This window comes from Ahaetulla prasina, chromosome 3, assembly GCF_028640845.1.
Source record: "Ahaetulla prasina isolate Xishuangbanna chromosome 3, ASM2864084v1, whole genome shotgun sequence".
NCBI classification, from domain to species: Eukaryota; Metazoa; Chordata; class Lepidosauria; order Squamata; family Colubridae; genus Ahaetulla; species Ahaetulla prasina.
Genome location: NC_080541.1, coordinates 231,606,754 through 231,617,743, shown reverse-complemented (window position 1 = coordinate 231,617,743; position 10,990 = coordinate 231,606,754). Strand labels below are relative to the sequence as shown.

Sequence of the window (10,990 nt, the reverse complement as noted above, 5' to 3'; positions counted from 1 at the left end):
CCAGCAGGGAGTCATTCTGTGTACTCTGGTGGGCCAGAGCCACAACTGACCACCCCACTTGGCAGATACTCCTGGCCACCTAGGAAGAAGGGAGTGGGAGGGTGGAATGGGCCAGAAAACATGAGAGCTGAGGTCTCTTGTCCTCTGCACGTACCCTACCTACTCTCACCACCACTGCCTTCACCACTGAAGTCACTGCTTCCATGCCCCATCAGAGTTGCTTGTCTTAGAGAAATAAGCACACTACAAGCATTCCAAGCTTCTTGCACAGAAGGGTCCTTTACTGCCTGCAGTCGGGACAAAGGCGCTACGGTTGCTTCTTCGGCTGGGAATCTCCCGCACACTGACCCACCCCTGCTGGTCCAGGGTCTTGCAGCAGGCCTTGAGTAGAGTCCTTGATCTTGCCTAGGTTGTGGTCCACTGCTTCAGCCAGGAACCGCACCCAGCTCTCTGCAGAGGGAGGGCAGACGTGGCTCGTCCTGCAGGAGACAAGACAGTGCCAAAATGAAAAGTCAGGGTGACCGCCTGCCAGCCTGGCCTTGAGGCAAATGACAGAGAGAGGAAGGGAGGGAGGAGGAGAGGGAGAGACAGAGACAGAGACCAAGTCCAGAACCGGTTCTCTCACCTGGTGATTTCCAGCATCTTCATTAGCACCGAAGCCAGTTTCCCAGCCTAAAAAGGGATCGGCAGGTGAGCAAGGAGGCCTGGTGACTGCAAAGGCCCCTTCTCAGACACTCTCCCCCCACAGGGGAGGTACACCTCGCCAAGGGTATTGGGGCTTCAGCCATGATTAATAGCCTGCAGGTATGGGCAGCTAGGAAGAGACTCCCGGGTCCTTCCTTGACCAACTTACATTCAACCGCAGAGCGAGCTGGTTCACGGGTGGGCAGAGGCTGAGCACCAGTTCATCCACACTAAAATACAGAAGACAAAACCAGCAAGGGATCAGCACAAACATAGCCAGCACAGTTTATTTGTTTATTTATTTATTATTTATATTTTTATACCGCCCTCCTCCGAAGACTCGGCGGTGTACAGCAGAAATAAAACAAATATCGACAGTTTAAAATACAATAACCATTAAAAATCTAATTCAATTACGCTGAAAAATTTAAAAATTTTGAATAAAAGTCATAAATAAAATTAATCCCCTTAAAATCCCATTAAAACATTCAATTTAAAATCGTATCAGGCCAGCCCTGCTTGATGAAAAAAGGTTTTGAGCTCACGCTTAAAGGTCCGAAGATCAGGGAGAAGTCGTAGCCCAACGGGAAGTTCATTCCACAGGGCCAGAGCTCCCACAGAGAATGCTCTCCCCCTGGGGGTCGCCAGCTGACATTGTCTGGCCGACGGCACCCTGAGGAGGCCCTCTCTGTGGGAGCACACAGGTCGATGGGAGGTTATTGATGGCAGTAGGCGGTCCCATAAATATCCCGGTCCCATGCCATGGAGCGCTTTAAAGGTGATCACCAAAACCTTGAATCGCACCTGGAAGACCACCGGCAACCAGTGCAGCCTGCGCAGGAGAGGTGTTACATGGGAGCTACGGGAAGCTCCCTCAATCCCCCGCGCGGCTGCATTCTGTACCAGTTGGAGCCTCCTGGTGCTCTTCAAGGGGAGCCCCATGTAGAGAGCATTGCAGTAATCCAGACGGGAAGTAACGAGGGCATGAGTGACTGTACATAATGAGTCCTGATCCAGGAAAGGGCGCAATTGGCGGATCAGGCAAACCTGATAAAAAGCTCCCCTGGCGACGGCCGTCAGATGGTTTTCTAAAGACAGCCGCGCGTCCAGGAGAACGCCTAAATTGCGCACCGATTCCCTGGGGGCCAACGATTTGCCCCCCCACACAGTCAAAGATGGAGTTAATTGACTGTGCCGGGACGACGGTATTCACAGCCACTCTGTCTTGGATGGGTTGAGCTTGAGTCTGTTCGTCCCCATCCAGACCCGAATGGCCTCAAGGCACCGGGTCATCACATCAACGGCTTCGTTGGGGTGGTTCGGGGTGGAAATGTACAGCTGAATGTCATCAGCGTACAGTTGACAACTCACCCCAAAACCACGGATGATCTCCCCCAGCAGCTTCATATAGATGTTGAACAGGAGAGGCGAGAGAATCGACCCCTGCGGAACCCCACAAGTGAGTTGCCTAGCGGTTGACCTCTGCCCCCCTGTCAACACCGTCTGCGAACGGTCGGAGAGGTAGGAGGAGAACCACCGAAAAACGGTGTCCCCCACTCCCAAACCTTCCAACCGTCACAGCAAGATACCATGGCCGATGGTATCAAAAGCCGCTGACAGATCCAACAGGACAAGGACAGAGGAACAACCTCTGTCCCGTGCCCTCCAGAGATCATCAACCAACGCTACCAAAGCCGTCTCCGTGCTATACCCAGACCTGAAGCCGGACTGGCACGGATCTAGATAGACAGTTTCCTCCAGGTACTGGGGAAGCTGCTATGCCACCACACTCTCAACAACCTTCGCAACGAAGCGAAGGTTGGAGACAGGACGATAATTAGCCAAAATAGCTGGGTCCAGGGAAAGCTTCTTGAGGGGTCTCACCACCGCCTCTTTCAAGGCAGCTGGGAAGACTCCCTCCATCAAAGAAGCACTAATAATGCCCTGGAGCCAGCCTCGTGTCACCTCCTGAGTGGCCAGTACCAGCCAGGAGGGACACGGGTCCAATAAACATGTGGTAGCATTCAACTTTCCCAGTATCCTGTCCATGTGGTTGGGAGTCACAGAGTCAAACTCCGCCCAAACAATATTCTCAAGACCTGCCTCCGTCATCCCGCCTGAATCCCTCCAATCAGCGTCCAGCCCGTCCCGGATCTGAGCGATTTTATCGTGCAGATACCTTCCAAATTCCTCAGCACGTCCCTGCAAGGGGTCCTCCCGAGCTCCCTGAAAAAGAAGGGAGCGGGTCACCCTAAACAGAGTGGCTGGGCGGTTATCTGCCGATGCGATAAGAGCGGAAAAGTATTCCTGCTTTGCCATCCCTATCGCCACTAGGCAGGCCTGAATATGAGACCGCACTAGTGTTCGGTCAGATTCGGAACGGCTGGCTCTCCAGGCGCTCTCTAGGCATCTTTTCCGGCACTTCATCTCTCTCAGCTCCTCGGAAAACCAAGGAGCTGGTCGAGAGCAGCGCCGGGTCAGAGGCCGCAAAGGCACGACGCGGTCCAAAGCCCCCGTCGCCGCCCTTTCCCAGGCGGCAACAAATTCTTCGGCCGAGCCGTGGGCTAGATCCTCAGGAATCGGCCCAAGCTCCGTCAGGAACCTACAAGGGTCCATCAGGCGCCTGGGACGGAACCACCGAACTGGCTCCGTCTCCCTGCGGTGTGGGTTTGCGTTTCGAAAGTCCAGGCGAAGAAGCGAATGATCCGTCCATGGCAAGGGAGTAATGACTAAATCCCCCACTTCCAGGTCATTCAGCCACTGTCCCAAGACAAAAATCAGGTCCAGCGAGTGTCCCCCAGTATGTGTGGGCCCATTCACTAACTGGGTCAGGTCCAAGGCTGCCATGGAGGCCATGAACTCCCAAGCTGTCGACGATGTCTCGCCTACCGACGGCAAGTTGAAATCCCCCATGACCATAAGCCTGGGGGTATCAACTGCCGACTCGGCGATCACATCGAGCAGCTCAGGCAGGGCTGTTGTCATGTGGCAGGGAGCCAGGTACGTGATCAGCAAGCCCACCTGTAACCCTTGGCCCCATCGTACAAAGAGAGACTCACAACCGGCTATCTACGGGACAGTGGCCTCCCTCGGCTCCAGACTCTCGTTTATGATAACCGCTACCCCCCCCACCCCTGCCTTGAACCCTCGGCTGATGAAATGCTTGGAAGCCCGGTGGACACATTTCAACGAGGGGAACCCCCCCTTCCGTGCCCAACCAGGTCTCCGTAATGCCCATCAGGTCCGCACCCCCCTCTTGTATCAGATCTAAAATGAGGGGGGCCTTGTTAACCACGGACTTGGCATTGCACATCATCAGCCAGAGGTCAAGGCCCTGAGGAGTCCCGCCACTCGGGGAACGGGAAAAGGCAGGGGGACCGGAGCACGCAATCACTTGCAAACAGCGAGGGCGTGCCCCCCTAACATGATGCGATCCCCCCCTTCCACCATATCTGCCCCTCCCATAAACCGTGTCAATCGAATAGCCCTCCAGTGCCAGCGAGTCTCAGGCAGATTGGGTCTTGGAGGGGTGACTGTTGGGAAACAAATGCAGCAATGACCTCCTCCCCTTCAGTGAACTCCAGGAGAAGCCCCCTCCTTGCAATGTGGGTTCCACTCCCACCAGGGATGCTAATGCTCCTCCGCTCGGCGGGGCCTCGGTGACTCTCACCTGGGGCTGAGCTCAGCCGCAGCCTCGGCCAGGGCATCCAGCTGAGCCACCTGCTCCTCTGTGTCTGCTCCGCCATGAGTTCTCATGGCCGCCAGCAATTTCCTCAGCCCAGCCTTGGTGGCCTTCACCAGCCCCTTGCAGGGGCCCAGCAGCTGCCGCTCTGCGTCTGTCCAAGCAAGGTCACAATTCCCTGGGAAGCCCAGCATTTCATCCTCCAGCAGATCACCGGGAGAAGCCCCTCCCTCGGACTGCATCTAACACAAACACAAGCGTATGGCAAGGGGTGCTCCAGTCTGAGGGAATCTGGGTGGCATTTGGGAAAGGGAGGGAGGAGGCTGGGGACACCAAGGGGGCACCTTCCGGGCTCTGATGCTGGTGATGGCATAACAAGGATGAGAAAGTCACCCCGAGCATCCTGAAGAAACCAAGAGGGACAGAACAGGGACAGGGACAGAATTCCAAGGCTTGAAGGAAATCAGCCAGGGCCCCAAGAGACTGGGAAGCTCTGGGGTCTCAGGGATCCAAGCCTCAAGGCCCCCAACATGCATAGCTGCCCCCTCCCTCTTGCCAGTGGAGGCGGCCTCTATTTACTTTGCTCTTCCTAGCTCAGGCACTGGCAGTCGCTGGGCCCCTTGTCCCTTAGGCACCCAAAGTGGTTGTCTCCTCTCCCCACCTGGTCCATCTCCTCCAATGCATCCTTGATAAGTTCCAGGCAGGAAGAAATGGCCAACGTGACTGCTGCCAGGTTGTCTGAACAGAGAGAACACTGGGTGAGGGGGAGGACACGCTGGGTGGTAGCGAGAGCTGCCCCCCAAAGCTCCAACTAAACATAGGCCCATTCTGTGGCCAGGGCAAGGTTGCTCGTGCACAGCTGCCTTCTGGTCCTGACTTCTCTCCCACCACTTACCATGCGGCAGGCAGGAAACTTGGTCGCAGGCCTCCCAGACGCCTCCAGTTGAGATAAGCTGCTCCTGAGACAGACTGCAAGAGGGACAACATGACAGGGACCAATGCAGCCAACAGGGAACTGGGAAGGCTGAGGTCACATAAAGATAGCTGAGGACACCCACCCATCAACTCGGCCTGCTGGAGCCTTTTCTGGGGAGGAAAAGCAGAGGGGCAGCCATGGAGGGAGAAGGCTCACCTGTCCTGGGGCGTCCGAAGGATAACCTCTATGAGCTGAATCATCCCTTCCACCACCTGGATCGTGGCACAACGAACAGCATTGTTCAGGGCCTTTCCTGGGAGAGGCAAAGGGAGTTCTGCAGTGTTTAAACTTGAAAACTGGAGCAAGATTCCTCGTAACAAGCAACTTTAAATAAAAGCAGGAGCTTTCAGCCATCAATGAGGAGCTCCAGGCCTCTCCCCAGCTTGATGGGGCAACTATCAGAGCTGATGGCCCAAAGGCTCTTCGCACTGCTGAAACAGGGGACTACTGCTCACCTTGGCTCTCTGGGAGCTGGTAATACACCAAGACAGCTCCGATGGTGGCATTACGCACCTCTTCGCTCAGCCTCTCGCACGTCTGAGAAGAAACCAACCACAAAGGTTAAGTGCTGTCCCCAACAAGATTGTACCTATGTCCTTCAAGGCCTAGAGGGGCCCTACATTAGGCACCAGTGAAGGATATTCTGTTTCTTCCTCCTTCCCCACCTGAACAAGCAGGATAGTTTTAAAATGTAGGATTGATTGGGGGACAATCTCCTTCAAGGTGAAAAATACGACATCATCTATCTCCAGTCTACAACATGGTTCTTTCAACCCGGCATCCACAAACTGCGGCCCGTGGAGTGGTGGGGTTAAGCCCCGCCCCTTGTCTCTCTCCTCCCAGCCACTTCCTGCATAGCTGGCTTTGCCTGGCTGATGGGGGCCCTGGGGAGGCCCCTTCCAGCCATCGCCCTTATCTTCCACTGTCCAGCCGCACTTCCCACTTCTGCTCATTTCAATGGTTCAAGGCTCACCACAGGTTGCTGCCGCAAAGGTAAGGCTGAAGGGCACAGGTGGGCAGGGGAGAGCCTGCGGGTGGAGGGGCGATGCTGCTGGCGCAGCCACATCCTCCCGGGCTGGAGGGTGGGTGGGTGAGCAGCTGCGGACTGTTCCCCTCATCCCAGAAGCACCAACTTCACACTCTCCCCTAGTGGCCCACCCCCTTCTTCACATGGGATTGCCCGCTTAGGCCAGGGCATCTTGGGGAAGAGCCAGGGAGGGCTCTGATGCTGCCATCTCCCACGTCCTGCGCTCCTTCCCTGCCACCGACCTGGCCGCAGTCTCAAAGATCGGGCAAGCCGCACAGGAAGAGAAAAGGCAGCAAAACTTGCAAGAGCAGAGACAGGAGAGCAAAGCAAGTGAGTGAACCTTCGGCCTGCTGGCTGGCCTCTTTATTCTCCCTTGCTCCCAAGGCAGCTGTCAGGAAGGGCAGCAGCAGCACACGTGGCTGCGAGAGGAAGAGAGGCCGGGTGAGATCCAGAGGCTTTCTGGCTCCCCTGGTCCCAGAAGCATCAACCCCGCACTCTCCCTTCTGTTCTGTCCTCCTCCGCCTCCGTCCGAATGACGGCTTAATTAGCCGGCACTATCAGCTCTGGTGGCAAAAGAGCCAGCGTCTGCCAAGAGCCCTCGTTATTTTCCACGACGCTGGTGAGTCACAAACTTCAGCTCTAGTCAATCAGTGGATTTGCCTGTTACAAAGAGACACACCAGCTCTCGCTGCCTTTTATATCCTGTGAGGTGTGGCTCCATGACTCAGCACTTCCAAGGCCTCATTATTTCTTCCACCTGGCCTGCTTCTGGCTCCTGGAGCTGAGCCAGGGAAGCCGGTGCTCCCGAGGCAAGTCCTGACGGCCCTTCCCCCTCACTGTCCAAGTTACTTTCTGGCAGCAGGCCCGGCTCCAAGTCATTTCTGGGCATGGGGCCAGGTTCGGGGGCTGGAGTCACAACACCTTCTTTGCTAGCAGCCACCCCCTTTTTCACATGGGATCACCCGGCAGTGAGGAGGGAGAGGGAGAATGGGACAGCCGCTAGCAGATAGGGGAGAGTGTGAGGTTGATGCTTCTGGGACCAGGGGAGCCGGAAAGCGTCTGGATCTCACCTGGCCTCTTTTCTTTTCAGAGAACCCTCGCTGGCTTTTCCCCGAAAAACCTCACTGACTCTTGCTTCAGACGCTCACGGTGGCACTTTGGTGGGGGCTAGCGAGGCTTCCTGGAATGCTCCCTGGCTCTTCCCCGAAGTGCCTTGCTTGAGCCAAATCCCCTGCCCCGAATGCCACCTTGCTTGAGATGCTCGCCCTTCATTGCCCAGTTCCAGTGGGGCAGGGAGAGTTTAATATCTGCCCCTGGGGAGCAGGCCAAGGGGGAGCTGGAGTGGCCAGATCCCTTCCTGGAGGCCCACATGATAAAGAGGGCCCTTCGCCCCTACTTCACCTGTCAGGTGGCAGCGAGCTAATGTCATTGATAGGAAACTCCCCCAAGCTCTGCCCCTGTGGATGTCGCCTCTGCTTTGAACAGGCTGGCATGGCGGCGGCAGGAACAGGAGCCCTGCACTAATGGTGGCTTTCTTCCTCCCCGCTCAAGAAAAGGGTTTTGGTACAGCATTCTGAAAAAGGATCGTAGAATTTAAGTTTTCTTAATTGGAAAATGGGAGCACATCTCCTGTGCTCCCCTATCCCTCTTCCTAGGTTTCAGATTGAGGCTATGGGCTCCCCAATCAAGAGCGGAGCTGAGGAGAAGCCAGCCTTAATTTCAATAGACAAATTGGGGGCAGGAATGGGGAGGGAGAGAGAGGGGCAATGCTTTCTGGGATGGCAGGCCAGTCTAGTAATTCCTCATTTTCCCTTCCCCTACCAATAAAGGGGGCAGGCAGGCTACTATACTTGGTAGTCTAGCTCAGCCCAGGATGGCTGAGGAGGCTCTTATGCCAGAAGTGGCTTGCCTGGGTCTCATGGCTGCTGCTTCAGACACGATGAAATACATTATCTTGGCAAGGGAGCTATTGAGGAGGGGGCAGAGAAATCAAGCTCAGAAGAGAAGCACCCCTTTTCCTTCTTGTCTGTTCTGGCACTGAGCAGCAGTGGAGGTAGAGCAAAAGGAGCCTGTGCTGGTTGAGGGACTTGGCCGTCCCAAGTATGCAGGAGGTTGCTGCTGAGGGGTGCCTGTTTCCAGGTTCTGAAGTAGACATAAACCTGCTCCTTTGCCTCTCTAAGGAGGCCCAGCTCTTGGGCTGAGTCCCTTGCCTCCCACCCACCCAAAACAAGGAGAGGCAATGGCTTTCTTGGCTTGTTCCAACTCCTTGGGGCTGAGAAAAATTGCTGCAAAACTGAGTTTCCTGAAGTGGACCACTAGACTCCTAAACAACTTAAAAAATGATCTAGTAAAAAGAAAAGTCAATCAAAAGAGCAAGATGCAAACAAAAGCAAATAAAACACCCCCAGGAGTAAAACAAATTAAAGTTTAATTTGTGTGTATTTAATGGACTGCTAAATTGGCAAAATGGACTGCTAAATTTGCCACGCCCACCCAGTCACATGACCACCTAGCCACGCCCACCCAGTCAGCCCCCCCCCCAACAGTCTGAGGGACTGTAAATTGGCACCCCCTATAAAAAGTTTGAGGACCCCTGCTTTCAACAGTTTCAAGAAGGCTCACAACCATTTGCACCACTCAGGTGACCCTCAGGACACCGATAAACCTCCAAGTGGCCTCAACGACCCTCTAAAAGAATGCAAATGAAGAGTGCCTGAAAGGAGCATCCCGCCAAGATGCTGATGTTTGGCTTCTTGGATGAGAAGCCAAAAGTCTTCAAAGAAAAAACATAAAGTCCCGTTGCCTCTTGGAAAAAAGCTCCTTTGGGACAACCATGACCTGGATGACAAGATCTCCATAGACATCAAGATGAAAAACCTTCTCCAACTCAAACCACAAAGTGTGATCACCCTGGGTGGCAATTATAAATAAGGATTGTATACACAATAGATTTGCCTTCTCCTTAAGTAGGTATCTGACCGCCCTCAGGGCAAGCCCTCGCATGCCTCTCAAGCTTCAGGAAGGAAGGAAATCCAGTCACACACCAATGTACACTTAAGTCTCCAAACCAGAGGTCCAATTGACTCCTACAGGATGCCACAAGGCCACCTCACACTCGAAGTTTGATTTCAGGAGAAGAACTAAGTACCCTTGTCACAATCTAAACTTCGCTATGAAAAGATGAACTTGCGGTACTTGAATAATAGCTGCCGAATTTGCAAAATTATCAGGAACCTAAGCAGTTAATTCCAGAAAAGCTAAGAAGCATTGAATGTTTCATACAACTGGAATACTCTATATCGGCAGGAAATACGTGGGAAAAAGTATCCCGAGAACGATCAACTCCAACAGGCCGGGGAAGGCGGAGCCCTTGAGCCGAGGCCGAGACCGGGAGGGCCGCACGCTTTCCTCAACCGGGTCCTATTAGCCCGGAACACCGCGGGACGGAGCCCCCAGCTCCTGTGGTGGAGAGCGGCCGCCAGGGCTCCACGGGAGGGGGAGGGGGAGAGCGGCGGCGGCAGCAGCGGGACCCTCGCCCCACTCGCCGGCCGAGGCACCCTCCTCCCTTCCCCCGCACGGCCGCCCACCCCTCCCCGGGGCCGCCAGCCAGGCGTGCGGACAGGGAGACCCACCTGGGCTCGGGCGGCGGCCAGGCTGAGCCGCGTGGCTTCCCGCGAGGTGGCCCCGAAGGCTCCCGCTGCGAGGGGACGAGAGCGAGGCCAGCGTCAGGGAGGCCGGGCACAGGCGGCCGCCCCTCCCCCTCCCTCCCTCCGCCGCCGCCCCCGCCCGCCCCCGCACCCAGCGCCTCCCAGAAGCGGCCCCGGTCGAAGGGCTCCCCGCCTCCGCCTCCGCCGGCGCCCCGCAGCTCCGCCAGAGCCTCCCGCAGCGCCTCCCGCAGCGCCTCCATGGCCCGCCAGCCCGGCACGAAAGGAGCCCGGAGGTCCGTCCCACGGGAGGGTCCGGCCGGAGGCGCTTCCGGCCCGCTTCGCTTACCCGCCCTTTAAAATTTAGCCGAGTCTTGCCTTTGAATAATTAGGAAGTATTATTTTATGTAATGGGGGGTGGGGGGGTGGGAAATGAAGAGATTTGGATGAGGTTAATTGGATTAGAAGGGAAAATTTTACTCTATGTTTGGTTTATGTATAACAATACCTTGTGATTGACCCGGGAAGCGGGGGGGGGAAGGGAGGGGGAAAATGTTTTTGCTTGTTAAAACTTTTTCAATTAAAAAAAAAAATTTAGCCGAGTCTTAACACTGTATGATAAGCGGGGCTGATATTGCCTCCTTGGCGTTGGGCCCCAGGGGCGGCAGAGAGAGGGGAGGGGGAGGCCTCAGACCCCGCCCTGGCCCGGGGCCGCCCTCGCATCCGCAGCTCCCTCCCCTCCCCCTCCGCAAGGAAAAGGCCGGGAGCCCCGAGACTCCCTTCTCAGTAAATCTCAGCTTTTGCTGCCTTTATCATGTATCGAAATGGGGAATGAGTTTGGCTTTATTCAAGTCAGTTCATTGCTACGTGGAGTGAATCCTGCGCGGATTTCCAGAGGTTCATGTTTGGTTTGGCAAAAAATTCCTTTATTTATTTATTTTATTTATTTATTTTTCATATTTGTATACCGCCCTATC

At 55.3% G+C, this 10,990-nt stretch overlaps 1 protein-coding gene across 3 annotated transcripts; it reads right to left on the bottom strand.

Annotated features, from left to right (window-relative positions):
- Positions 1-260: 260 nt before the first annotated feature.
- On the bottom strand, positions 261-10,327 carry CCNDBP1 (cyclin D1 binding protein 1). 3 transcript variants are annotated; one of them, XR_009154305.1, is made up of 11 exons: positions 10,168-10,327; positions 10,002-10,066; positions 5,798-5,879; positions 5,499-5,595; positions 5,262-5,335; positions 5,028-5,104; positions 4,355-4,608; positions 2,864-2,910; positions 854-914; positions 626-672; positions 386-479 (listed from the first exon to the last, which is right to left on the bottom strand). XR_009154305.1 is itself a non-coding variant. In XM_058176215.1 (10 exons), the coding sequence occupies exons 1-10, from the start codon at positions 10,274-10,276 to the stop codon at positions 308-310; spliced, it is 1,038 nt and encodes a 345-aa protein (XP_058032198.1). In that variant the 5' UTR covers positions 10,277-10,327; the 3' UTR covers positions 261-307. The 3 variants fall into 3 exon arrangements, 2 of the variants coding, with proteins under 2 accessions (XP_058032198.1, XP_058032199.1); XM_058176215.1 differs by lacking the exon at positions 2,864-2,910 and having other exon boundaries at positions 261-479; XM_058176216.1 differs by lacking the exons at positions 2,864-2,910; positions 10,002-10,066; positions 10,168-10,327 and adding an exon at positions 6,316-8,581 and having other exon boundaries at positions 261-479.
- Between the last annotated feature and the right edge of the window lie 663 nt (positions 10,328-10,990).

Coding starts and splice junctions, on each gene's coding strand:
- CCNDBP1 (XM_058176215.1), bottom strand. CDS start 10,276: ATGGAGGCGCTGCGGGAGGCGCTGCGGGAGGCTCTGGCGGAGCTGCGG. Junction 4,609..5,027: donor CATTGGAGGAGATGGACCAG/GTGGGGAGAGGA, acceptor TGTTTGTGTTAG/ATGCAGTCCGAGGGAGGGGC. Junction 480..625: donor AAGATGCTGGAAATCACCAG/GTGAGAGAACCG, acceptor TGTCTCCTGCAG/GACGAGCCACGTCTGCCCTC.